At 51.2% G+C, this 25276-nt stretch overlaps 5 protein-coding genes across 5 annotated transcripts; 1 reads left to right on the top strand and 4 right to left on the bottom strand.

Moving 5' to 3' along the window:
• Window positions 1–160: 160 nt before the first annotated feature.
• TRIVIDRAFT_916 (uncharacterized protein) lies at window positions 161–3218 on the top strand (the record flags this gene model as incomplete). The annotated part of the gene is made up of 4 exons (XM_014096533.2): window positions 161–715; window positions 825–1662; window positions 1729–3038; window positions 3171–3218. 4 exons carry the CDS (start codon window positions 161–163, stop codon window positions 3216–3218), a joined length of 2751 nt encoding a protein of 916 aa, XP_013952008.1.
• Window positions 3219–4438: 1220 nt separating this feature from the next.
• TRIVIDRAFT_67405 (uncharacterized protein) lies at window positions 4439–6416 on the bottom strand (the record flags this gene model as incomplete). The annotated part of the gene is made up of 2 exons (XM_014096930.1): window positions 4439–5811; window positions 6173–6416. The coding sequence occupies 2 exons, from the start codon at window positions 6414–6416 to the stop codon at window positions 4439–4441; spliced, it is 1617 nt and encodes a 538-aa protein (XP_013952405.1).
• A 2985-nt stretch (window positions 6417–9401) lies between these two features.
• On the bottom strand, window positions 9402–14028 carry TRIVIDRAFT_210318 (calcium P-type ATPase; the record flags this gene model as incomplete). Its single annotated transcript, XM_014096929.1, has 4 exons — window positions 9402–10419; window positions 10484–10494; window positions 10525–13860; window positions 13961–14028. 4 exons carry the CDS (start codon window positions 14026–14028, stop codon window positions 9671–9673), a joined length of 4164 nt encoding a protein of 1387 aa, XP_013952404.1.
• A 6382-nt stretch (window positions 14029–20410) lies between these two features.
• TRIVIDRAFT_44968 (uncharacterized protein) lies at window positions 20411–22953 on the bottom strand (the record flags this gene model as incomplete). The annotated part of the gene is made up of 4 exons (XM_014096928.1): window positions 20411–21752; window positions 21917–21982; window positions 22058–22782; window positions 22849–22953. The coding sequence occupies 4 exons, from the start codon at window positions 22951–22953 to the stop codon at window positions 20411–20413; spliced, it is 2238 nt and encodes a 745-aa protein (XP_013952403.1).
• A 920-nt stretch (window positions 22954–23873) lies between these two features.
• On the bottom strand, window positions 23874–25199 carry TRIVIDRAFT_44960 (uncharacterized protein; the record flags this gene model as incomplete). Its single annotated transcript, XM_014096927.1, has 2 exons — window positions 23874–24372; window positions 24430–25199. The coding sequence occupies 2 exons, from the start codon at window positions 25197–25199 to the stop codon at window positions 23874–23876; spliced, it is 1269 nt and encodes a 422-aa protein (XP_013952402.1).
• Window positions 25200–25276: the final 77 nt, after the last annotated feature.

Here is a 25276-nt window from a genome sequence, read left to right as displayed (position 1 = left end):
CTCTCTCTACTATTCGAATTGCGCTGGCGCATTAATACGTGCCCTCTGGCTGTTTTGGCGCATTCAAGATCCTGTCTCTCGTCCGTCTGTTTGCTCGAGATGAAATGAACTCCTAATTAGACAACATCACCAAAAGCCGCTCTCTTCTACACGACGCACCATGTTTTCCTCTGCGCTCAAGTCCTTCTCCAGCACCAACATCTCCTCCAACTATACGATATCCCCGAATCCAACCTCAACGGCCGGGCCATGGAAGATTTACGATGCGAAAAAGAAATCCACCGGCAAGACGTACAGCGTCTTCGTCTTTGACAAAAAGTCTCTAGATGCTCACGGCAGTTCGGTGGGCAAGAGCAATGCCGCTTCCTATAAGCGCAGCGTTGAGGAGGTGGTTGAACGCCTGAAAAAAGAAGCGTCCAGTTTGGCCAAACTGCGTCACCCCAGCGTCCTCGAACTTGTCGAGCCAGTGGAAGAAACAAGAGGCGGTGGCCTACAATTCGTTACGGAGGCTGTGACTGCGTCACTTTCGAGTTTGCTGCAAGAAAAGGATGAGCAAGAACGGTCTGGTCCCGGCGGACGATCTAGCCGATACGTTACGGAGGATGCCGACGGCGTACGCAGGAGAAGAGAGATTGAAATTGACGAGCTGGAAATCCAAAAGGGCTTATTACAAATCAGCAAAGCATTGGAGTTTCTACATGACAACGCAGGCCTTGTCCACGGGAATCTGACCCCCGACGCAGTTCTCATCAATGCCAAGGCATGTCCAACGCTCCAATATGAGCATCATCGTCCGCAGGCTTCGACAACTAACCGTGCAATAGTCTGATTGGAAAATTAGCGGGCTGTCTTTCTGTAGTCCCGCAGACAACTCGACCAAGCCTACCTCGATCCATGGCATTAGCCTGCATGAAGTCCTCAACTTGGACCCCAGGTTACCCAAGTTTGTTCAGCTAAATCTGGACTACACCTCTCCGGATTTCGTCATGGATAACAACCTGACCCCTTCTGCCGACATGTTCTCTCTTGGACTACTGTGTGTTGCTCTATACAATTCACCCCACCAGTCACCAATAGAGTGCCATGGAAGTTTGTCTTCGTATAAAAGGACCTTTTCCTCGTCTTCCACCGTCCCCACGACTACCAATAACTACCTCTCGTCTAGACCACTACCCAGGGACTTATCCAATCATGTGCTTCCCAAGCTCATCACTAGGAGACCTGCGCAGAGAATGACGGCCAGAGAGTTTCAGCAGAGTGAGTATTTCGACAATGTCCTTGTCTCTACCATTCGGTTTCTCGACACTTTCCCGGCAAAAACTCCTAATGAAAAGTCTCAATTCTTGCGAGGTCTCAACAAAGTTCTGCCGTCTTTCCCCAAATCAGTCTTGGAAAAGAAGCTTTTGCCGGCGCTGTTAGATGAGATGAAGGATAAGGATCTTCTGTCTCTGATCCTGCAGAATGTCTTCAAGATACTCACCTTGCTACCGGCGGCGCGGAGAGCGTTCAGTGAAAGAGTACGGCCCGCCTTGAAGGCTGTGTTTGTAGAAAACGCAAAGCAGAGCCAGGAGAAAGATCCTGCCCGGGACGCTGGTTTGATGGTCTTCTTGGAGAACATCTCGGTAATAGCAGACAACAGCAATGGCGGAGAGTTTAAAGATGGTGAGCCGATCCCGTTTACCCCAATCCTGATTCGATTTCATTCATGACTAACACGAACACCCCCAGACGTACTGCCCGTTATTATAGCAGCCATCGAGTGTCCCACCCCTGCAATCGTCGACGCAGCTCTGAGAAGCTTTTCCGTTGTGCTGCCTGTGCTAGACTTTAGCACAATCAAGAACGAGCTGTTCCCCGTTGTTGCTGCGGTGTTTAGTAGAACAAACAGTCTCGCCATCAAGGTCCGCGGCCTTCAGGCTTTCGTCGTCCTCTGCGGTGGCTCCAACGAATCTAGCGCCGACGATGGAGGCCTCAGTGGCCTAGAAGGAACCAAGAAAACTGCTTCATCCAGTGCTCTGGATAAATATACCATGCAGGAAAAGATTGTGCCTCTGGTCAAGGGTATCAAAACAAAGGAGCCCGCTGTCATGATGGCCGCACGAGACTTGATGTACGTGGTTGGGCAGACAGCCGACGCCGATTTCGTGGCCATGGATATCCTGCCAATTCTGTGGAGTATGAGCTTAGGTCCGCTTCTCAACCTCAAGCAATTCCAGTCGTTTATGGACCTCATCAAGACCCTGTCTCGCAAAGTCGAAGACGAACAGACGAGGAAATTACAGGAACTCTCTGGCTCCAACGGATCGACGGCCGCTGTCAACGAAGACTTCATGGCATTCGGTGGAGTGACTGGAACCGCGTTCGACGCTACGAACGGCAACGAGGACGACTTTGAAGCGCTGGTCAAGGGAAGAACTGGAGGCGGCTCGTCCAGTGCCGCAAGGACCCCCAGCTGGGAAGATTCACCGCATGTCGCAGTCGCCAGTGTCAGCCGATCATCAACAGCAACTCCCCAGACGCCGTCCTTTTCCTGGTCAACTCAACCTCCCATGAGTCCTCCCGTAAAGCAACCAAGCACGCTCCAAAGCCAGCAGCCTTCTTTCCGCACAGTCACCCCTGACCTTAACCGCTTCGAGGTCATGACGCCCAGCTCGACGCAGTTCAGCCAGCCCCTGCAACCGACGCAGTCAGGCTTCCAGCAAACGCCAGCACAACAACCTGCAGCAGCTGCACCAAGCTTCGGCTGGTCGTCTACCGCTGCAACCACAACCAAGAGCTTCACACCACCGCCGTTGTCATCAAACTATTCGTCCACAATGTCTAACACGAGCTCCGGCTCTGCGTTCGGCCAAGGCATGGCGAATTCCATGTCGAACCTATCCCTCAACTCGCTCAACGCCCAAAGGCCCACGCTGGGCGACTCCCGCGGCTCATCGTTTTCTCTCGCTCCACCACCAGGCGCCAACACCATGACGACTCCCTCTTCCTCAGGGCTATCGGGATTCAGCCTCGCACCTCCGCCGACAGGATCGCAAAATGTATGGAGCTCGAGCAGTCCCTCTCAACAACAGAAACCGATGGCCTTTGGTGGATTGAGTAATAATAGCTCAATGGGCGCCATGGGCAGCAGCAGCAGTTCGTTCTCAAGTAGCATACCTCAACAACCCCAGCAACAGCAGCAAAAGTCCGGTCTAGATAAGTACGAAAGTCTGATTTAGCGTAGGCTCATAATTCCTTTACAACCTAATAATCAATTCGCCATTTGGAATCCGTTTGCTTGAAATGAAAGAGGGGGGGTGTAATTCATACACAAAAATGGGAGGGTTCATGGAACTGCCTTGCCTACTATCTGCACGGCAAGAAGTCAGAGGTATTACAAAGGGATTTACACAAGGCTCTATAGTAAGCATATAGTATAAGGTTGCTATCTGCCTACAATGTCTGGAAACAAGGGGATTTGCAATAAAAAAAATTAGATACCATCGAATAATAAACAAAAACGCCTCTGAAAATACCCCAATGCAAACATCTTGAGCCCGTGAGTGACAAGTACTAAGCGACACACCCAGCTTCACATCCTTGGTGTGCTACATAGAGTTTTCGAGACAAGGTTCAATTCCATATCTCGTCCTCAATACGAAAACAATTAGGAACCTGGGCCCAATTACTCATCGCCTCCGGGCAAAGACTAATCACAAAACCCGACCATCTCCACCGCCAAAGTCCCTCCTCCTTCACCTCCGGCTTACGCCCCCCATATTAACAGACGCACTGCGCCATCTAATTCCAGTAAGGCTGCTTAACAGAGTTCACCATAGCCCACTAGCATGCCACAACGGAAAAAGGCAAATATAGGTAGCAAGAAGAGGGGAAAGCAAAAGAGATTTAGTCGGAACCAGTCACATCATTGTATTCTCATCATAGTCTCAAAATCTCTATGCGGAAGTACATGACAATTCTAGCGAGGTCTTTCTCGTCATGCCCTCCATATTAGCGAGGCCACCCATCTAAGTCCACTACCGTTTCCTCCCGCCTCCCATTTCCCGTATATGTGTATCCCTAGTGAAAACGACAGAAAAGTCTTTGGGAAAGAAAACTTGATGCCAAAGCTCGCTTGACATGCTCACAAATTAAAACAATTGTAGACTCAAGGGGGGGTAAAAAGAAGTTCATAGAAAACAAACTCAGAAACAGAAACAGAAGCCAGAGCTCAGCGCGCATTGCAAAAACGCAAACAGGGTAAAACAAAGGTCCGGAACGCCAAAAGTCTTTGAAGCAGACGAGGCTCGAAATATGTCGACTGAAAAGGAAAATGGCTGAGAGGGGAGCCAGAGAGAGAGAGAGAGAGATAAAAGAAAGAAATAGGAAAAGAAAAGAAATAGGGCGATAAGGCCAGTGTCTTTAGTGAAACATGCCTTGATTCGATAGTTGAACCCGCTTAAGCGCTCTTGGCTGCCTTGGTCTGCTTCCCGTCTTTGCCGTTTTGAACAGGCTTGCCATTTTTCACGTCGCTATCTGGAGTCTCTTTGCCATTTTCAACGCCATTGGTGTCTTTGCCGTTCTCCATCTCCTTGGCATCTTCTTCAACAGTAGGCTGATTTGTTGTAAAGACATGGCGGCTGGCATAGCCTTCTTCTGTCCGCACATGAATCTCCTGGTCGGCTGGCACCATCTCGTGAACCAATGGCCAGTCGAGCCGTTTGCACAGCTCAGCAACCACGACATCACAATCGCCCAGCAAGTCGATATCAAAGTTGATATGGGTAACGGCCTGACGCGAAATATAGATTTGCGGGATGTGCGGCGGGAGAAAGCTGACAATCTCAGACACAGGCGTGACCTTGAGCGACGTGCCAATGACAATCACCAGATCGACCTTGTCTCGGTCGTTTTCTGTCAGGCGCCGTGAGAATTCATCAGGAAGAGCTTCGCCAAAGAAAGTAATGTCGGGCTTCATGACGCCAGCACTAGGGACATCGTACTCGGAATTCTCGTCGGAGCTGTCATTGTCAGCCCAGCGCCGCCTCTTTTTCTCGGCTCCCGCAGATCGCTTTCGCTTCGGAGCACCGCCGGAGGCCTTGAGCGACGAGAGGCATCTGGTGCACTTGGGAATCTTGCCGGCCCTGATGTCCGGGAAGATCTTTTCGCCCTGAATCTGGTAGTGGCATTGAACGCAGCTGGCCGTGCCAAACGAGCCGTGGCACTGGATGAGCTTCTCCTTGGGCAAGCCCGCTTTGACCTCGAGATTGTCGATATTCTGCGAATAGTTGGTGAGCAGCTTGCCACGCTCATGGAGCATGGCCAGGAACTTGTGAGTAGGTGTGTAGCGCTCAGTCGACGGAATGATGTCCTTGGCGACGGAATAGAAGATGGTCGGGTCTTGCTTGAACACCTCAATGTCGAAAACCTCCTGCGGGTCGTTGAGCCCCAAATGCTCCAGCTTAGAATACAAACCCGTGCCCTGGGATCGGAAGTCCGGGATGCCCAGAGAGGTGGAGATGCCGGCGCCCGTGATGACGATGATGTTTTCGCTCTTGTCGATGAGACTGACAGCATCGCCAAGGCTGTTGTAGCGCATCAACTTGGCCCGCTTGGACAGCTCTCGCGTGATGGCCAGCGACAAGAGGCTGAAATAGGCCTCATCCGGCTCGCCCTCGAGAAAGCCAGGCGGCCGGATGCCAAAGGCACTGAGCAGCTTCTTTGCACTGTATCGACCAGCATCGACGGTGCGCTGACAAAACACAGCAGGGCCCTGTTCACGCAGTTCACGACGCAGCCTGCAAGCCTCTTCTGGGGTGCAAGTATCTGGTTCTGCAAGTTGGACGGTCAGCGCTGGTGTCTCCATCACGAGAGATCAGGTCATGTGTAGTCTCGAATCCCCAATAGGAACACAAGAGCCAATTATCGGCTGCCACCAAAGACTAGTCGCGCCCATTCCTGGCCTTGGCCCCGTGTAGTGTCGAGGTCTGAAGCCACCACAACAAAAAATAAAAAAATAAAAAATAAAAAACACGCATGTCTCCCCAACATCTCCAAATACAAAAATGAGGCACTATGAGTCAAACTCAAGGCCATTCTCTCCGATGAGAAGCATGGCTAACAACAAAGCCGGATATGGCAAAAAATGCACAGAATCATGCTGAGTAAAAAACAGGTATGGGTGGCAACTTACTACCAGAATACACTCCACTCTCATCCGTCAGATCCTCGAGCGCATCTTCAAACAACGAGTCCGTCTCCCATGAGTCGCGCACGTCTGCAACTCTCTCTTCGAGTTCGGCCAGCGAGACGTTGACCGTGGCCTCCTTGATCTCCTCGAGTGTTGGGTTCGCGGGCAGCCGATCAAGAGCATCAGCCTGCGCCTGGCTGCGCTTCGCAAGGGCCACGCCCTTTATGCCTGCAGGCGCCCGTTTCATTTGGAAGATGAGAAGTTGGTCTTGTTTTGTTTGGTATCCTGCGCGATGGTGGCGATGTGGTTGTCTGTCGAATCTCTTGAGATGAGGTCCAGGACAGCACACGTAAGAGGAAAAAGAAAAGCAAACAAAGGAACTAGATAGGCTCCGGATGAGGCAAAGAGAAACAAAGAAGAGAAGAGAGGATTATGTAAAGGAAGAAAAGAAGGAAAGGGAAATAAAACAAATAAAGAGGATAAAAAGTCTGCGAAAGGTGAAAGTGTGTGTGAAGCAGGCAGACAAAGAAGCAAGAGATGGCGAGGTGTGAATCAGAGCGAGTTGTGGAACCGATCCGAAAAGTTGCCGCGACAATTCGCCAAAAGGCACCGAGTTGCCACGCGTTGAAACGGCGATGATGAAAGTTGCTGTGGGAGGTGGGCAGGGATGCTTTGCTTTTGTCCTTCTTTTTTTTCCTGGGATGAGGATGGGCTGAGATGAGGTGAGGGCCTGTATCGATTTCCGAAAAGTGACAGACAGACAGACAGACGGTCTTACGCACTGCGCCTAAAAAAAGGAACCTTACAAAAAGGCAGAGCGGGAAAACGGGGCAACTGGACCGGGGAAATAAGATCCAGAGGGTGAAAGAGGAAGGAAAAGGGAAGAAGAAAGAAGAAGGATGGAAAAAGGGACGAGTTGGTTGCAACAAGATGCGAAATGGTCTAGATTGAGTCTTAAAAAAAAAGGAATTAGAAAAGGCTGAGATTTGGCTTGTTCGTGCTAAAAGGAAAAGGGAAAAGGGCCAGAAAATGGAAAGTCAAGGGGGGCGGAGGGAGGAGGTACATATATGTGTGTACTCTAGTCGTGGTTCGTAGTCGTAGTAATTAATCAATAGACTGGACAGAACTTGCTCGAAAGAAGGACCGACCAAGGAATCCATCAGAGGTGATGAATGGCAGGAATCGGCTTCTTATTTTTATTTTACAGGTACCTATTTTGCTGCCTTGCTGCCTTGGCCCTCAACATCCGACTATCACATCACTGCATCTACCTAGTAGACATTACAAGAATTAGACGACTAACTTTTTTTGCCTCTCTTCCCTTGCGTTGCTGGCTTCTCACAGCCGTCCACGTATCTCGCCTGGGCTCTAGTCCATCAGACCAAATCTCCTTGAGCCAACTAGTGTGATACATTTCGAGACATACATATAAGACGCACCGCAAAAAAGCCCACCCGCGAAGTGCATACATGGCATGGCACGCACTGTCCAGATACTTGATGCTCACACACTCGAGTGGATTCATCATTATTATGGCTGTCTCCGTCTTCGTCTTCGTCTTGGCCATCGTGATCCTGTGAAACCTCCCGTCCATTCAATCATTCACTCACTCATTCATTCATTCAATCATTGGAAAGCCCCAGCCCTGTGCATCTCATCTCATCAAGTCCAAAAACCAAGCAGAGCACCCTTTGTATCCAAATACAAGAGCCCCCCCTCATCTGTCTCTTTTCGAAGCTGATCTATCACCTCATCATGCTTGCGTTTGCGTTTTGCCTTTTACATAGAAACCTCACCCACCCGGCAAGCCACATAAACTCATTTTAATTCCCAACTCTTTGTCCCCCCCTAAACTAAACCCAGCCATGAAAAAAAAAAAACATCCGCAAACAAACAATGCCAAAACAAACAACACAAGACCACACGCAACACACTCACCCGCAAAAGTAAGAGAGAAAAGACCCCATGAACAAGTGAGTCCTTCTCGAGTCCCAGATTCCCCCAACCCACGACAATAAACCCATCTCCGACACGACAATGCCCAACACAATAGGAATGCACACCAAAAAACTTGTAACCACAAAAAAAAAGAGGGCACACGTGTTTCGACCCGAGATGTTGCTCCTCCCTATCTGCTAATACCCGACCAGGTTCAGACCCATGCCCACCCCCGAAAAAAAAAAGTGGCTTTTATTTTATCATCATTGCCGTATCCAGCAATAACCTATTACCTGGTGCTAGCACCCCCCATTTTCTTACTGCCCGTATTTCCTCCACCTCCACTTTCTTTCTCTCCCCCGTACCCAAAGAGAGAGAGAAAGAAGAGAAAAGAGCCAAGCTAAATAATCTCGCACTTTTTATTCCCGTTATCAATTTTGAGGGGAGGATTCATGCCAGTGATTTCTCGTCCTATCAAAACGTGGGCTCTGTATGACTATGACCGCTACGGTAATAATACTAGGTAATATACTAGACTGCTCGTGTACGAAGTAGTCATGTAATAGTATGTAGTACTCCGTACGTTGAACTAAATAATCCCCAAGAATACCTAGCAAATGCCAATACTACTTGATGTTACAAATTATGACCCAGCAGGCACGAAAATACCTACAACAGCATCACTTGGTACTCCCACACATATACTTCTACTTCTTCTTCTTCTTCCTCTTCTTTCTTCTTCGTCCACCATAGCCTACAACTCATCCCATCCTTTAGGCTCCCATCCCCATCCCTCCCAACCCCTCCATCCCATCCTCCCTTGCGCCATTAGCTGCAGCTCTTGTTCCCGTCTGTCTGACACATGCCAACTCTCGAAACTCAACAAGGTGTGCGTTGGGTCTTTGACTACGTGTAATATCCCCCAATGTCTATTTGTGTAATATGTAGTGTATATTGGCTACCTAATGTTATGCACCCCCATCCATCTTCATCGTCCATTTATGCTTTTACCGTCGAACCGAGTTGAGGCCAATAAGGCACACACTCACACGCATATAATACACGAGTCGGGATAATGCCGCAAAATCGCCATCAATAATTAGCACCAACACGCCAATTTTCCAGCAACCGCTCGGCGACTCCGATTCACTCATTAACCCGGCTATTCAGCTCCGTGACTAACCAAAGGGCCACAAGCACTGAACCGACACACACACACACACACACACACACAGACGCTTCACATCGTTCTCGCAGTTGCGTAGAAAATAGGAGAAAAAAGGGTTCTGTTCATACAGCATAATAATAATAGTAGTAATAAAAGAGTTGTATCAAAGAGCCATTACAGTCAATTTTAATTCTCGTCGCATTACCAAGTGAATTTCCGTCTATCAATAATTGCAAGCGAACCCTCTATGCAATGTTTTACCCAGGAAAGAAAAAGAAAAAGCAAAGGGGGTAGAGAAAAAATGACAAGAGGGGTGGGGGGAATAAAAGATATAAACAAATCATCATTACCCTGGGGGAATCGTATTTATGCAAAGCCTTCAACTCCCTTTACGCCTAATTCTGCGCCTCGCTGCTGCTGTGCCCTGGTGCGGGCTTTTGTCCCTGCTCTGGGGTTCCTTCTGTTCTTGGTTCCTGTTGTTGCTGCTGGTAGAGCTGTATCATGGTGTCTCTATCTTCTGCCGATGGCCGGCCGATTGGTGACCACCCTCCTGCTCCTATTCCGCCAATCACGATTCCGGCCATGACGGTCGTTGCTCCGACGGCCGAGTTGGAGCGCGACCGGTTCGATCGGGAACGCTGTCGCGATACCGGCGTGGCAATGCGCGAGGGGAAGCTGTCTTCACGGCCCTGCGTGTCCGACGACGCATTGATAGAGTTGGATCGCGAGTGAGACTGGCTTCTAGACCGTGCAATCATCTCCTTGGGGTGTCGAATCGCAAACTTTAGGTTGTTCAAGCGCCCTCCCTTCATGCGCCTGAGGAAGTTAAGTTCGTCGCGTACCTCAACCAACGGCTCCGGGTACATGTTCATCTCCTCGTCAGAAATCGTGAAGCCAGGGACCTGATTAGCGCGTTTCTTCAGGAACTCGGGCACCAGCGCGACGACAAAGCTGTCGGGGATGAGGCGAATGAGGATACCAACGGGGATGGAGAGGAATCCAAGCACAAGGGCAATACCCCACATTCCGCCGGACTGATCCTTCTTTGCAATCTGGAAAGCAGCGCCACCCACAAAGACAATCAGGACCTGGCCGCCCATCATGAGTGAGCTGATGGCAATGAAGAACCAGTTGCGCGTCAAGCCTTCAAAGATGTTGAATTTGTTATCCAGGCGTCGGTTGCTGGGGCTCTCTGTTAGCACACATACACTTCTTCGGACTGGTGGGGTTGAGCCGCGAGAATACTTACTTCCATTGGTTAAAGATTTGCATCCACACAAATGTGTTGAAGACCAGAGTTTCAATGTCCTCGTGAACAAGATCGCCTCCAACAATGGGTTGAACCACATTGACGCCTCCATAGTACAGCAGGAACGTGATCGCGAGCTGGTATAGAGCCTGTCCGATAATCATTTTCCACATGGTTGGCGAGATGATGGAAGAACCCTTGGGCTCGGGCTTCCTGTCCAAGACGCTGTCTTGTGGGGGGTCTGTTGCAAGAGCGAGAGCCGCCAGCGTGTCCATGATCAAGTTGACCCAGAGCAGCTGGACAGCCGTAAGGACTGACTTCTCAGACTCGCTAGAAACGGCGGTGACAAATGTGAGGATGACGGCAGTGATGTTGACAGTGAGCTGGAACTGCAGGAAGCGCTTGACAGCGTCGTTGACGGCACGACCCCATTTCAGGGCCTTGACAATGCTGGCAAAGTTGTCATCCATGAGGATGATTGCCGACGCCTCCTTGGCAACTTCAGTACCCGCGATACCCATGGAAAATCCGACATCGGCCATTTTGAGAGCGGGAGCGTCGTTGGTACCATCACCAGTCACGGCCACGGTTTCTCCCATCTCCTTGAGTCGCTTGACCAGAATGCGCTTGTCCTCAGGGCTGGATCTCGCAAGCACGTGAAGCCTGGGGATGATCTCATTCTGCTTGAGCTTACTCAAATTGCGGAATTCAGGGCCTTCCATAACCAGACTATCCTCCTGCAGGATTCCGCACTCCTTGGCAATAGCCTCTGCGGTAATCTTGTTGTCACCAGTAACCATGCGAACGACAACGCCGGCCATCTGGCACAGCTCAACGGCCTCGGCGACACCTTCTCGGAGAGGATCCTGGATACCCACCACGCCGGCAAATGTCATCTGTTGGAACAAGTCTTCAAACAGGACTTCGCCCTTGCTCTCGCCATTACGAAGACCACGCGGAGGCCAAGACTCGAAGTCTCGGTAGCACAGACCAATCGTTCGCAAAGAGCGCTTTGCGTAAGTAACAATAAGCTGGCTGATAGCTTCTGCGTCTTCAGGCGCCAAGGGCTTTACTGAGGCACCCGCGAATGGATCTTGTAGAGTCTGGCTGCACTGGGCAAGCAAGATCTCCGAGGCACCCTTGATGAACAGCCTGGCCGTTCCGTCGGCAAGCCGAACAACAATTCCCATACACTTGCGACCCGAGTCAAAGGGGATCAGCTGTAGAGTAGTCGAGTTTTCGCGTAGTTGGCTAACAGGCCCCATGCCCAAATGGTCCCTGGCAAAGAGAAGAAGAGCTGTCTCGGTCTTGGAGCCAATAAATGTATTTTCGCCGTCAACCTCGCCTTCAAACGCAGTCGAATTCAAGGCAATGGAGTCTAGAAGCAGTTCCTTTACATGGCCGCTCAACTTGGTGACAAATTCTGATGCGGGTGTCTTGGCATCGCCGTCCTCGGACTCTTGCATACGAGAGTTGCTAAACTCGTTGTTTACTCCCACTGTTCCGGCCACAACTTGCATTTTGTTCTGAGTGAGCGTTCCCGTTTTGTCAGAGCAGATTGTCGTCGCGTTACCCATGACTTCACAAGCCTTCAGGTGCCGAACCAGGTTGGCATCTCTCAGCATGCGAGTAGTAGCAAAAGCAAGGGCCAGCGTGACAGCGAGCGGGAGACCTTCAGGAACGGCAACCACAATGATTGTCACAACCACGATGAAGATGTTGAGGAAATCCTGTCCTTTCTCAGCCGGGGTACCGTTATCATGGGGCAGGCGAACGAGGAACTCGATGAACAAGACGATGAACAACAAGAGACCAGCAGCACCACCCAGCTTAGCAATATACGTGGCGATGACGTTGAGCTTCGCCTGGAGGGGCGTCATTTCGGGGTCCTCATTGAGAGCCATGAGAGTTTTGCCGTAAGAAGAGTAAATACCAGTTGATGTAGCCATGTAGGTGCCCACACCCTCCATGATGCGGGCGCCAGACTGGATGAAGGGATCCATCTTCTTGAGGCTTTCGTGATTCTCGATGGCTTCATAGACTTCGTCGGAGCCCCGTTTACGGATGATGTCCGATTCGCCCGTCGTCTGAGATTCATCACACTTGACGTCGAAGCCTTCGATCAAAACTCCATCAACGGGAACCAAGTCGCCCGGCTCAAGGTGGATCACATCACCCACCATGAGATCATATACAGATAATTCCATTGTTGTTCCAGAGCGGATAACCTTGACATTTCGATCCTGTTTCTTCTTGTTGAGTTTGGCAAACTGGCGTTCTTTTTGGTAATCATTCAACGATCCAACGATGACGACAATGGCAATGGCGACGATAATGGCAACACCTTCGACCCACTCAACCTTGGGCTCGTCTGCATCGTGTTTCTGACCAAATGTTTGGTAGAGACCGACAGCGAGACTGACGGCGGCGGCAATCGACAAAAGAATCAGCACTTTATCGTTGTAAGTGATCCACATGAGTTCTAGCAAGCTCTTGCCCTTCTTCTCTGGTAACCGGTTATCCCTAAAGACTCGATATCGATCCTGGAATCCCTGAAGCTCCCGGCTCGTCTGAGATGTTACGCGGGCAGCCTGTGCCGGAGGTGCCAGGGAGTTGTCATTGTGCTTATCGTTCTTCTTAGAAGTAGCTTCACCAAAAGTCACGCCGCCTTCTAGCAGATTCTCCTCCGTACTCAAGCCAGCTTTGCGGTCCGTTCGTAGGCCTCGCTCCAAGCCGCGCAAACCGCCTAGTTTGTAGAAAGCTGCAAGGCTCTTGGGATTGAACATTTTGTTGAGCTGGCCTGGCGTAAACGCAAAGGGGTTGTTTGCCACCTCAAAGTCGTCTTCGGTTCCGGCATCGGGCTTCAATGCGTTCTCGTCCTTCATGATATTGTCGTTTGTTGGTGCTGTCTTGTACTTGTCGGTCTGTGTCGAGTTGGATGCAACAACCGTTGTGTCGCCTCCCGAGATAAAAGAGCGGCTGGCATCATCCGAGTCTACTGAGTTCTGCCGTGATCTATGATTGTTTGTCGGCACATTCAAAAATCCGTCCCCCAGAGTAGCAATGGGGCTCGAGACGTTGTGAGGACTTGTCGGCCGGCTACTGTCTCTGATGGTATCAAATGATGTATCGGCTCGCAAATCGGGACGCCCCCCCTGGGAGAGGCCGGAGGGCGGTTCTACCATGGTAGAGGGGCTGACCGCGTCGTCTGGAGGGGAGATTGGGGAGACGCTGTAGGTAGGAGGTTGCTGCTGGCCGTTGTAACTGTCCGTGATCTCTACAATGTTGGTATTTGAACTATTGTTGACGGCAGTTGTGTCGAGTGTGATGGTGGGCCTGCACATGCAGTTGGTCAGCCAAAAGTTCTTATATAGTTCTTCAGATGCAGATGGAGATGGCAGCCTCGCAAGGTCGATCGGCCACGCGCCACACATACGCTCTTTGTCTCCCGGTTGGTGTAGCAGTTGGAGGCCCAGAGGGCTCAGTCTTGTTGGGGTCGGCCATGGTCAGCGCACAGCCGCCGCTTGGAGGCTGCAGACAAGCTGAAAGAGGAGGCCTTTGTTGTAGAGAGAGGTGAAAGGAATGGCAAACTCGTCCAAGCTCAAGCAGCGGCCCAGGGGGCGTGTTCGAGGGAACAAAGACGGGTTAATATCAAGATTTGTTTTGGCATCAAGTAGCGTCGACAGGGGGTGCTCGGGGTTGCTGGAGAGGCGCCGTGGCGGCGGATTGAAGACGGATCAACACCAGCACATGGTCCAAAACGTCGAGCGTTCGTTGAGGATCGAGCAAGCCTCGTGCCCGTGAGAATGGCTATGCAAAAAAAGGAATGCGGATGGAGAGACGCTGCTGTGAAAGATGCTGCTCTGCCAATGCCCGGTACCATGTACTTTGTGGTGTGAGGCAGTGCAAAATGAAGGGGTGGTTGATTGGCAGGCGGGTGCCAATCCGATCCACTGCAGCCAACCATTTCTAGTGGAGTCGCTAAAGGCTACAGTGCTAGACGGTGGTGCTAGTACCTGTTTCGACTGCTCGGCTGGTCCACGCGGGTATCCAGTACCGGCGGTGCTGACCCGGTCCCCGGCCAGCGCAGAGGTACACGCTACCTCAGCCGGCGTCTTCCAAGGCACGACAGGGGGCGGGCATTCACTGGACTGGGTAGCACTAAACGCCAGTGGCCAAGAACGCCCGGGCGCTGAAAGCCCACACCGGTTCTCAGCCAATCCCCCCTTCTCCAGCCGCCGAAGCAAAAAGTAGCGGTGCTCTGTGCCTCGTCGAAGAAACCTCCGGAGCGTGAAACTTTAAGCATAAGGTGCATACTTGCCACGCGAGTAATGGCTCGAGGTACAGTATGAGTACGGATTTGAGCGTTGAGTCGAACTTTTGCTTTCGGGGAGCAGCTACGAATGATGGAGCATCAGAAAACGGCCTCCCTGTTTGAGCTGGGAGCGGCATTTCACAGCAGACGCAAACCGCTTGGCCGTGCATGGATGAGAGCGGACAACTGCAGCCATGCAATTTCGTGGTCCCGACACAAAGTACTGGGAACCTGCGTCTGTACGACACTCAGCCACCGTGCACGGTACACAGTACTTTATGCTTGTACCTCGTGTCTGTGGCCAGAGTACGGAGTAGTCGTACTCGTACGGGCATGTACAAGTATGAGCCCACAATCCTTAGGGTCTTCAGGCGCCAACCGGGAAGCCCAACAAGACAGATTCGAGCAAGTGTACGAGCACCAACGAAGCACCAACGAAGCACGACGTGCAGAATGAATGACCAACCGGTGACTTCACTGGTGAGCCGATGGCAATTCGATGCTCCCGACATGCCGTACCGGGACAAAGGCCGAAGCAATTGGACGTCGAACATTGACGGCGAAAAGCCATCGGTCGTGTTAGCTTTGGCGAAACGGAGCACAGGGTTTAGCACGGAGTAGCGGCATCAGTCTGTGATCCATTGATCCAAAGTCCTTGCTCCCTTGGCCACGGCCGTGCGGGACCTTGGTGCTCGACAAGCCCCTAGCTGGGTACCTAGAGTCACTCTCTATTTGCTAGGGTAACAAAGTACCCATCGGGCATAAGCCCAAATCTGGAGGTACTGCTCGCGTGTCCACGTAATCACGGATACTTCCAGGTACTAGACCATACTGCTCCATTGAAGTCCCAGCAGGCTTCCGGTGACGATGAGTCGTCCCCCATCATGAGACGGCCGCAGCCTTGCCTCACACGCGGTTTGCCGCATCAAAGACTCTTGCAAATGTGCCTCTTCCGTGCACCATCATGCCTTATCAGATCATCATGTGATGGGCGGCCGTCGGTGGCGACGCCTAGTCCCAGGGGCTGTGCCAACAAGCTTTTCGCGCTGCTTCTCTATAACCCGAGAGATTGAGTGCGGGCGGCAAAGATTTGCTCGGCACGGGCAATTTCCAAACCACCATGAATATACCATCACGCCCTCTCCACCGACCACAAGAGCTCATTGTTGCTGTCCAGAGCTCACCATCGCCAGTCTAATTGCCTCCGTACCGAGCTTCCAAAACCGCCACGTGAGGCCGCCAACGCTGCGGCTTGCTGGCGCGACAGCCACGTCACGGAACATCAAAGCCAAGTCAGAGCCAAGGACCTCATATTCGCGTGCCAAGGCATCAGCGCTCCCCTATAATATCATCAATGGAATCATCATCGTCATAGCAGCATTCTTTGTCCGTCGAAGCACAGCCTTGGTGAATACGCGTCCATTGCCTTTGGCAAAGACGGCGTGAAATAATGCCGACGATGGCCAGACAATTTCGCTCGCTCGCCTTTGTCGCCCGGCCCGTCACCGCAAGTCTTTGATATCGCCGTGCCCGGGTTTGAGACACAGGGAAATGCACCTGTCTCTCGCTACTCCGTATTTTGGCTGCTTAATTTCTGACTCTGGCGCTAAACAATAACAAAAGCGATGCTCTTCCATACCCCATAGACCCGCTAGTCCCATCTGACCTTACTCGACGATCAGCACATGTCGGCCATACTATCCACGCAGTTGGGCTGCTAAGAGGTAGGTGAGATTAAATGTCGAGTGGTTTAACCAACGCCATTTGTGGCCAACGTGGAGTATGGCTTGGCCTCATCATCATCAATGCTCCCGCGAGAAATCGTCATTACGGCACAATACTACACCTCATCAAACTTGACTGTCTACTCCAAGCCAAGGCCATGTCAGGGCGTCGGACCTTTGGGATTTTCCATGCGGATCATATGCTAAGGGGTGGAAACTCGCAATTACAATAACAATGGCATGGAAATCTGGAAATGAGCCAAGCTCATTGCCAAGCTCGCCAACACGATGAAGCCTCCGGGATCAATGACAAAACATCGTCAAACTCTTGCCTGAGCAAGACGCCAAGCTTCATTCTCACAGCTCCCTAGCGGGCTGTAATAGGCTAGCCAGCAACCCCCGGCACACCTTATTCTTGTTAAGGTGTGTTTCCATGATGCGAAACGGCATAGCGTCCTCATCCCCTCCACAGCTGGACGCACGTTGTCTGGCTCAAAACCATATCCAGTGGCTCTCCTTCACACTGTACGGAGTCGAAACCAAGGGGGGCCCTTGCTGATTTTTTACCTCGGATTGCTCTCACGATCTTGGAGTGGTTTTGTTGGTGAGTGTGGATGTGGCTAGCTCCCACAAGTTTCCGCCATGCTCAACCTTGTTTTTTGGTTGTTCAGATAATCATTCCAGTGTCGAATGATTCGCCTCCAAGAGATTTTGCCGCCGGCAGGGGATCTACGCAGGAAAGGGAGGGGAAATAACCAGATCGATTCACCCACTCCATGATAAATCGCAAAACAAGCCGTTACCCGTCCAACTTGGGCCGAAAGTGGTGCGTTCCACAAGACTGGTTAGGTGCGCTGCTGGTTAATATGGAGTTCCCTATCTCGGCAAAAAGCGTTGAGAGACAGCGACAGTAGATTGAGGCTGAGCAGCTCCCTGATATCACCAGGAGCGAATAATTTTCCTGCCCGCTTCTATCGGGCCACTAAAATATGCCATGTTGTTGCGCCAGGCGGTCACTACCGCCTCTGAGATATCACAACTAAGGCGTCATGCAATCGAATTGTGGCAGCGGCTCCAGAACTCAATGGCGCTCCGGTGATCCATGTTCCTGGCAACCTCCGACGAGGGGGCAGGAAAAAAAGTTCCTTTGCAGGGGAAACTGAGCAATTTTTCTTCTTCTTGGCAAATTATTTGAGCTTGGAAAAATGATTCAGGCTCGACGGCTGCGAGAGGAGAATGTCATCGACCAACCTTGTTCAATATTTTTGCACAGCCTCATCGCCGGAATAAGTCCCATCTGTCGGCGTCGATAACATGCCTACGCGAGCCTAGGCGGATGGTGTTATCGACTATGTGCACGGGTTGAGATATGGAATGGTTCACCGATGATTCTAGACTGTCCATGCATTAGAAATGCGCTCATAGTGATGGCATTCACCGGCCGACGGAATCCTTGGATAACATCAGGTGCGTAGAAACAGACGTCGAAATACTACCTATCAGAGTGCCTGGGCGCTTTTCCTGTCATCTGGCTGCCAAGCGGTTGTGATTGGTTGCCTGCATCTGCGAGGCTGTCTGCATGCCTTGGATGCCGGAGCTATCACAAGCGGTTAGAGAAGGCCTTGGGATCTCGGGCTGCTATGCCCCGATCACTGCCTTGCACGAGCGGTTTTACTCTTTTTTGGTTTCAGGATTGCGGGACGTCGGATGGGCGTTTCACACTTCTGGCCATGCACATCTGGGCAAATTCTCTAATTCAAGGTGAAAGGTGCCAACCTTCATAGCCAAGGAACACTGCCTCTGGATCAGCAGACTATGATGCATGCGATGTAGCCTGATGAAGCTACCCGATATCATCGCGAGGGGGTGGTCAATGAACCCTCGATTCAGTACATGGTTCTAAACCCGCCATATCAATTTGATGTTCCAAAGTAACCTTCGTTCGCAGTTACTTTTCTTATCATTTTACACTCAGAGGATGCTCTCTACTCGACCGTCAACAAATTCCTGCCTTGCACTTATACAATAACATGTATGGACAATAACTCTAGCAATGGTGATTCCGCCGCTCAACCATGATGTAGAGAATCTGGCAAAGCATGGCACGCCGTAGTATCCAGGAGAAGCACAGATTTTGCGACAACAGAAACCTCCCTATTTAGTAAGTATTGTACATTTTCATTCCTTATGCCTATTTGGCAACCGATCATATCCAGCCTTGTGTATCTGTAAAATAAACTTGCCTCGCACTATCTTCTCTACTCCAAAAAAAACTAAAAAGCCCTAGTCGATTTTCTCCTGAATCATAAATGTCAGAGCAAGTGATCACGCAAGATTGAAGCTGTCTATTCCTAAAGGCTCTCGTAATGTTGACTACAAGCTATTGGGCTCTACATATCACACTTGCAAACTTGCCCAAACAGCAAGATGATGATACCGATCAAGATGTACACGGGAAGTGGCAACTGCGCTTTTCGACAGGCTTGCAGTTATTGCTACGCTACTGTAGAACAGAGCGCGGATCTACCTCAGGGATCCGTCGTAGAGGTGAGAAAGACGAAAGCTAGTCATCTAAACTCTGTGTTTGTGATGCAAGATTGCTACACGGGGAGCGGTCAGATTTCTAAATGCAATTAGATCTACCATCTACGTGATGCTGCTTCTACCGCATACAGACAATCAGCCAAGATCAATAGATCATATCAATTCGTATTTTCCCCCAGCAAGCATCACACCTCATCTCTGTGCAACAAGCGAAGCGATACGCCCAATCTCATGATACCCTCTAAGCCACCATGGCGACGTACGCCTTTGCACTTCAGACGCCACTCCCATCCAAACACGACGCTACACGACTCTCCAAAGCATTTGGCGTTGGAGAAAACACCCAAATAGCGTGTATATACCTGGATAGTAAGCCTTGGGCTCTGCCTAGACGCCCGCCGTTTCTCCAGGATGCTGCTGCCACGGGCATCTCAACCACTTACCTCGCTTTGTCAGATGGCGGAAAAAACCCACATATCATTGAGGCTGTGCCCTTGTATACACCACGATTTGAATGACGCCGCACAAAGTATTACCGCTGTCGGACGCAGGGGATGGCTGTAGGTGTGATGATGGCCTTGCATGTGTCCTCGGCAACAAGGCAAAAGAATGGCCCTACAACTTCCGGCAAAATTATACAGCCTCGATTTGGGAAGGTAACAGAATAAGCTGCAGCAGGATGAAAGTTTAAATGTTCACCGCTTCTGAGTAACCCAAGCAAGCATCGCATTATACAAGTTGGCTTGATCTAACGTCGTTTACTCGTATAACGAATGTGCCCTGAGGCCCAGTCGAGCCCGGGGAGCTTGGTCGGAGAGGGGACAACGCTCTAGTACGGTATGGATATGAACTGGAGCAATATTTTGCCAAAGAGGGAATGGTTTTGATTTCATACGCGTATTGGAAGGATTCTCATTGGATATGTTGTGTCTTTGAAGAATATCCAATTTTGTTACGATGACCCAATATCCATCTGACGGGAGTTGCTGCATGGATATCCATCACTGCGGGTAAGCAATCGGAAAAGCAAGAGGCATTCTATGAAGCTAGATTTCCCAATCAAACCAAAGAACACTGGCAAGTGATAGTAATCGTAGAGCTATGGCCCCTGGTTGGGAAATATTCAGATAACTCAACTGTATAGGGTAGGCAAACGACCAACAAATTTGCAGATGGAAGCTTTTCATTGATATACATGTATCTACAAACCAACCCTTTTCTATAGATTCCCCTTGTCCTTCTATGTAAAACAAAGAAATCTGTATACACAGCCATGAACCAACCGATACAATAAGGCTACAAATCACCTCCTTCCCAAATCAATCTTCCTCACAGACACCATATCCCCCTCCTCCTCGCCCTTCAACACCCCCTCAACCCCGAAAAACGGCCCAACAGCAACCTTGACCACGCCTCTCCAGAATCCCTCCACAATCTCCCTCAAATCCCCTCCCGTCTGCTTAAAGTCCGGAAACGCGTTAATCTCCAACAACCACGCCTCGCCCTTGTCGTCCACTAAAAAGTCCAGCCCAAACACCTCAAACGCATTCGGCAGCGTCTGGAAGTGAATCGGCATCGCCCTCGCCGCCGCCTCAAACACCTCGCCCGTCGTCTCGCATATCTGCCCAAACACCCGCTCCAGCACCGCCCCCTCCAGGGGCAGGCCCCAGAACCGCTGCACCGTGTTCTCGTTGGGCGAGTCCTGCAGGCATGTGTTTGTCAGGAAGGCCTCGATGTCGTCAGGGGCTTCCCACGGGGCTGTGTATGGCTTGCCGGCGAAGAGCGCTAGCATGTGCTTGTACACATAGACGTCAAGGCTTCCCGTGCAGAGAACGTAGGTTCGGATGTGGAACTTGTGGCCGGCGGGGGAGAGGAGGAGAGGAGGGTGGATATACGGCTGAGCCACAAAGTGACGAAGATGAGACGCCGTGATGTAGTCGCCGTCGGCATCTTCATCTGCCGCTCCGCCTTGCTGGCCTTCGCCGTCTTCCTCGTCATCGCTGTCCGGCCGGTCCTCCTCCCAGCCGTCGAAAATATCCTGCAACTCCTCCATGGTGCTGAATAGCCGGATACCCTGACCTCGATCACTCATTCCTGGCTTGAGAATCCACCATTCCCGTTCACTTGCCTCCTTTTCCTCGTTGCGGTCCATGCTCTCCCGAAGATCAAACGCTTCGACAAGAGCATCATCGAGAAACTCGGCATAGTCTACTTCAAAGGCCTCGCTGCGTCTCAGATGCTTCTTGAGGACCGAATCGGGATTCTTGGCTGCCCAGTGATCGAGTGTTGCGGATAGATAGTGCTTCCTGATGAGGGCTTTTCGGATCATGTAACTGTTGATGAGAGAGGTCTTGGTGTGTGAAGATGCGAATTCGAAGTCGATGGCTTCATAGGGGATGATCTGCAGAACGCTGCTGTCTGATGATGGGAGCGTGCTCGACAAGCTGAAACCCTCTGATGATATGTCGGTGATGAGATTAAACGCATCCTTGGGCAGCACGGTGTTGAGTGCAGATACGATAAGCGGCTGAACATAAGGGTCGTCGTAGGACACGATGGCCTGAATCTTGCTCTTCGCCTCTTCTTTAGGATTCTCCCGTATGGCCAATTTTGCCATAGGAGAGACTGATGATGTGGAATCAGGACTGAAAAGAAAACTGTGTGTAAGAATATCTTCTATTTTGGTCTTTCAATAATGCATAAGTTTACACGCAAGTCACATCATCATCAATCATAACACATCTTCCATCTTGACTCGCAAACAAAAATTCCAAAACGCCAACGCCGCAAACACAATGGAGGTACTCACAGCTTAATCTCCCTCGTAGCCATGTCTCCCGCACAACTAGCAAAGTTTGCCTTGAGAGGGGTAACACTGAGACAGGAATCATTGCGTCAGTAGCCCGTTTCTTTCTGTTATAGAAGCTTTCCAAAGGATAACAGCACTCACCTTGTCTGCCCTTCTTTAACAGCCCACCCATCTGATCCAGGCCCAGCATCCTCTACAGACTTGTACACGTCTGCGAATTTGGGTGCCCACTTGAAGTGCTTATGCGTGTGCCCCTTTGAAGCCGTAGCCGCCTTGTTCTTATCATCAACCTCGCCGCCGGGTCCTTCTCGTATCCTCTCTTCCTCGAGATCTTCATCATCAGCCCCATCGATAGCGTCAAAGCAGCCCCCCTTGGTCCAGTAGTTCTGCAGAATGTCCGTCCACACCGTTGAATGAGACTCTACGCCTTCGACGAGAGGAACGTTGACGCTGTACAGATCCGCGCTGCCATCGGTTGGCCACTGCTTGTACAGGAACTCAATGACCTTGACGCTGTGCCGGCATGCGGCGTCGATGATGACGGGGTCGTGGTTGCGCGAGAAAAAGGCAAAGCTGAGGGCAATGGCCTTGTATCTAGAAGCGGCGGCCTCCAGTGCTGCTCCCAGAGTCCCAGAGCTCAGGGCAAATATCGCCGTGCTGTTCCTTCCAAAGTTGGGTCCGCTCACAACCAAGTCAATGGGTCCCTTGTCTTGGAAGAAGTGGTTCAGCCCAATCTGGACGCAAGAAGCCGGCGTGCCGTCGATGAGAACCCATTCTTCCACATCTCCCGAGGGAGACGGCCGGGCGTGTGTTGTTCCTTCGGAATCGTCGCCATGGCTATTAGCCGAGGGTCGGTAATAGACGGGCTTCAGCGTCTGGCCGATCAGATGGGCCTTGCCAATCCATGAGCGCTGCGTGTGAGGGACGCAGACAGAGACAGTGTGCCCTGCTCGCTGCAAGTGCCGCACAAAGGAGTGGACGTAGGGAGAGGAGTGAGGCGAGGGCGGCCCGTCGTCGTTGGATACGAGGATATGCATTGTTGGAGTTGAGAAATCTTTGCGACTACCCGGGAGCTGCTGGGGGCTTTGCAAAGGGAGAGGTCGGAGCGAGCAAGCAGAGCAGCTGGCGAGCTCTGGAGACGACGGACCAAGGCAGACGATGATGTGCTCAGACCATTGAGAGCCTGTGGCTGGCGATCGGTCTGTTTTGAAGCGAGCACGCAATAGCTTCGATAATCAAAAGACGATGTTGGTAGTGGAAAAGCAGCTGAGAGTGAGGGGCAGCCGACGTGGGGCAACACTAGGGGGAGATGCCGGGCATTCGCGGCAAAGACACCAGCAATAGATTGCACTGATTGCTGCTAGCCGTAGTGCTAACGATTGGAAGTGCATTGATATTAACGAAGGATCAAATGGAAAACACAGTGAAAGATGCGGCAGTTACAGCAGGAACTACAGAGCGTCTCAAGATACAGCTGGGGCTGCAAGGGTAGGTAATACCCAAGGGAAACATCACCATCTGTATTTACGTCAAATCAATTCCGCAATCACTAGGTACATTCAATACACAACATGAAGCTAAAAAAAAAAAAAACCCGTACAGCCATGACCATGATTTATTGGAGAGCAGACCATCGTGACATAACCTGTAATCTCTTTTCAAGTCGTGCATCTGCTATTCGGATGACACATATCCACATTGCCTGCTAAACGCCAAACTGACTGTCCGATTCCATCCATATCCACGTACCAATTTGTCATGGATAAGAATATTCAACATTGCCAAGTGCAAAATTAAGTCACAACCAAGATTGCGCAAAGCCGCACTGGTTTGCTCCTCTTCTGCGACCTCCAAAGGAAAAAAACAAGAAAAAGGAAATGGAAATGAAAGAAGCTATTATGGTATAGTCGAAAAAAAAAGACAAGGGACTGAAGCAGAAAACACCATCCTTTGGCATCTAGGATCGTGTTCTCTTGGCGGGGGCTGCGGCCAACGGCTCTGCAGCAGCTCGCTTCGTGCCCGATCGGTTTGTGTGCTCCTTGGTTCGGATCCAGGAGTCGAAAGGACTCTTCTTGCCGGTGCGCTTGATCGGGGCCGAGTCTGCGGATAGCTTGTTGGTAGATCGAGTGGTTCGCCTGGTTTCTGGTGGAGATGCAGGTGCAAACTTGGGGGCATCTGGCGTCTGCGCCCTCTCTTCCTTTGCTTTGGCCGGCGTTTCAACATTGGCCGACTGCTTCTCTGGTTCGACGGCCTCTTCAACATCGGTGGTGGCTTCCTCTTCTTCAAGCATATCCTTGGTCTTTGGAGCAGGAGCCTTGGCCGGGAACAGAAGCCTGGGCTTGATGGATGATCGTGTGAGCGGTTTGGAGAAGTGAGCCTCAACATCTGAATCCAATTCTTCGTCTTCCTCATCATCATCAAATTCTGAAAACTTGCGGAAGAACTTCTTGCCACGGCTGCAATTATGAATTAGAGCCTCACTCATTGTGAACAAGGGCAGCGGGGGAACTCACAATACGTAAATCATGCCGTCTTCGCGGCGAGATGCTTCATTAACCGACTGGGCACCTTCGCCGGGAACATGGACCTTGCGCTTAGTGCGGCGTTTGGAGGGTTCTGCAGTGGTGGCATTGCCCACAAAGGGATTTGACTTGCTCTCATCCTTTTTGGGGATGCGATCTTGGGAATCGGTAAAAATCTCAATGTCCTCCTCAGCAACTTCGGCCCGGAAGCTCTCGAGCGTCATGCCTGAATACTTCTTGGATCGCCTTTTACGCGGGCTTGACAACTCAGTTTCTTCAGCAGCGGGAAACAAATTGCGGGCAAAGGACTGAATGTGGGCGGCAGCCTTTGAAGTCGGGGGCTTCTGGGGTGTCTTGGAAGGCGTAGGAAGCATGAGAGAAGAAGCCGCGCCAGATCGAGCGGCAACGGATTTGTCCTTGGATCCTGAGGCGACAGCGGCCTCGGCTGCGAGAGAAGCCGTTACGCGACGAACCGAGTCGGCAGCATGTTGGCGCTTCTTGCGCGGAGATGCAACTGGTGAAGCCATGGCTGCTGAGCTTTGAGCACTGGACTTTGCTGCGGTGCGCGGCGAGGCGATTGCTTGACGTGTAGCAGGCGGAGGCGAAGGCGTTCTAGCAGATGCACGCTGTGCAGATATTCTTGCTGATTTGCGCGGTGAATAAGGCTCCCAGCTGTCGTGGTAGCCCAGGCGTGGTGCGGGTGGTGTGCGGATGGAAGAGGGAGGAGAAGGCGTCGAGGGTGCAGCTTCGACGACGGCCATTTTGAAATCCAAAACAAAACCGGAAAAACAAAGATACAGATATTCGAACCTCAATCGCCTCAGTGAAAGCTAGATTG

Source organism: Trichoderma virens, assembly GCF_000170995.1.
Source record: "Trichoderma virens Gv29-8 chromosome Unknown TRIVIscaffold_87, whole genome shotgun sequence".
NCBI lineage: Eukaryota > Fungi > Ascomycota > Sordariomycetes > Hypocreales > Hypocreaceae > Trichoderma > Trichoderma virens.
This window is presented reverse-complemented; position numbering and strand designations above follow the sequence as displayed.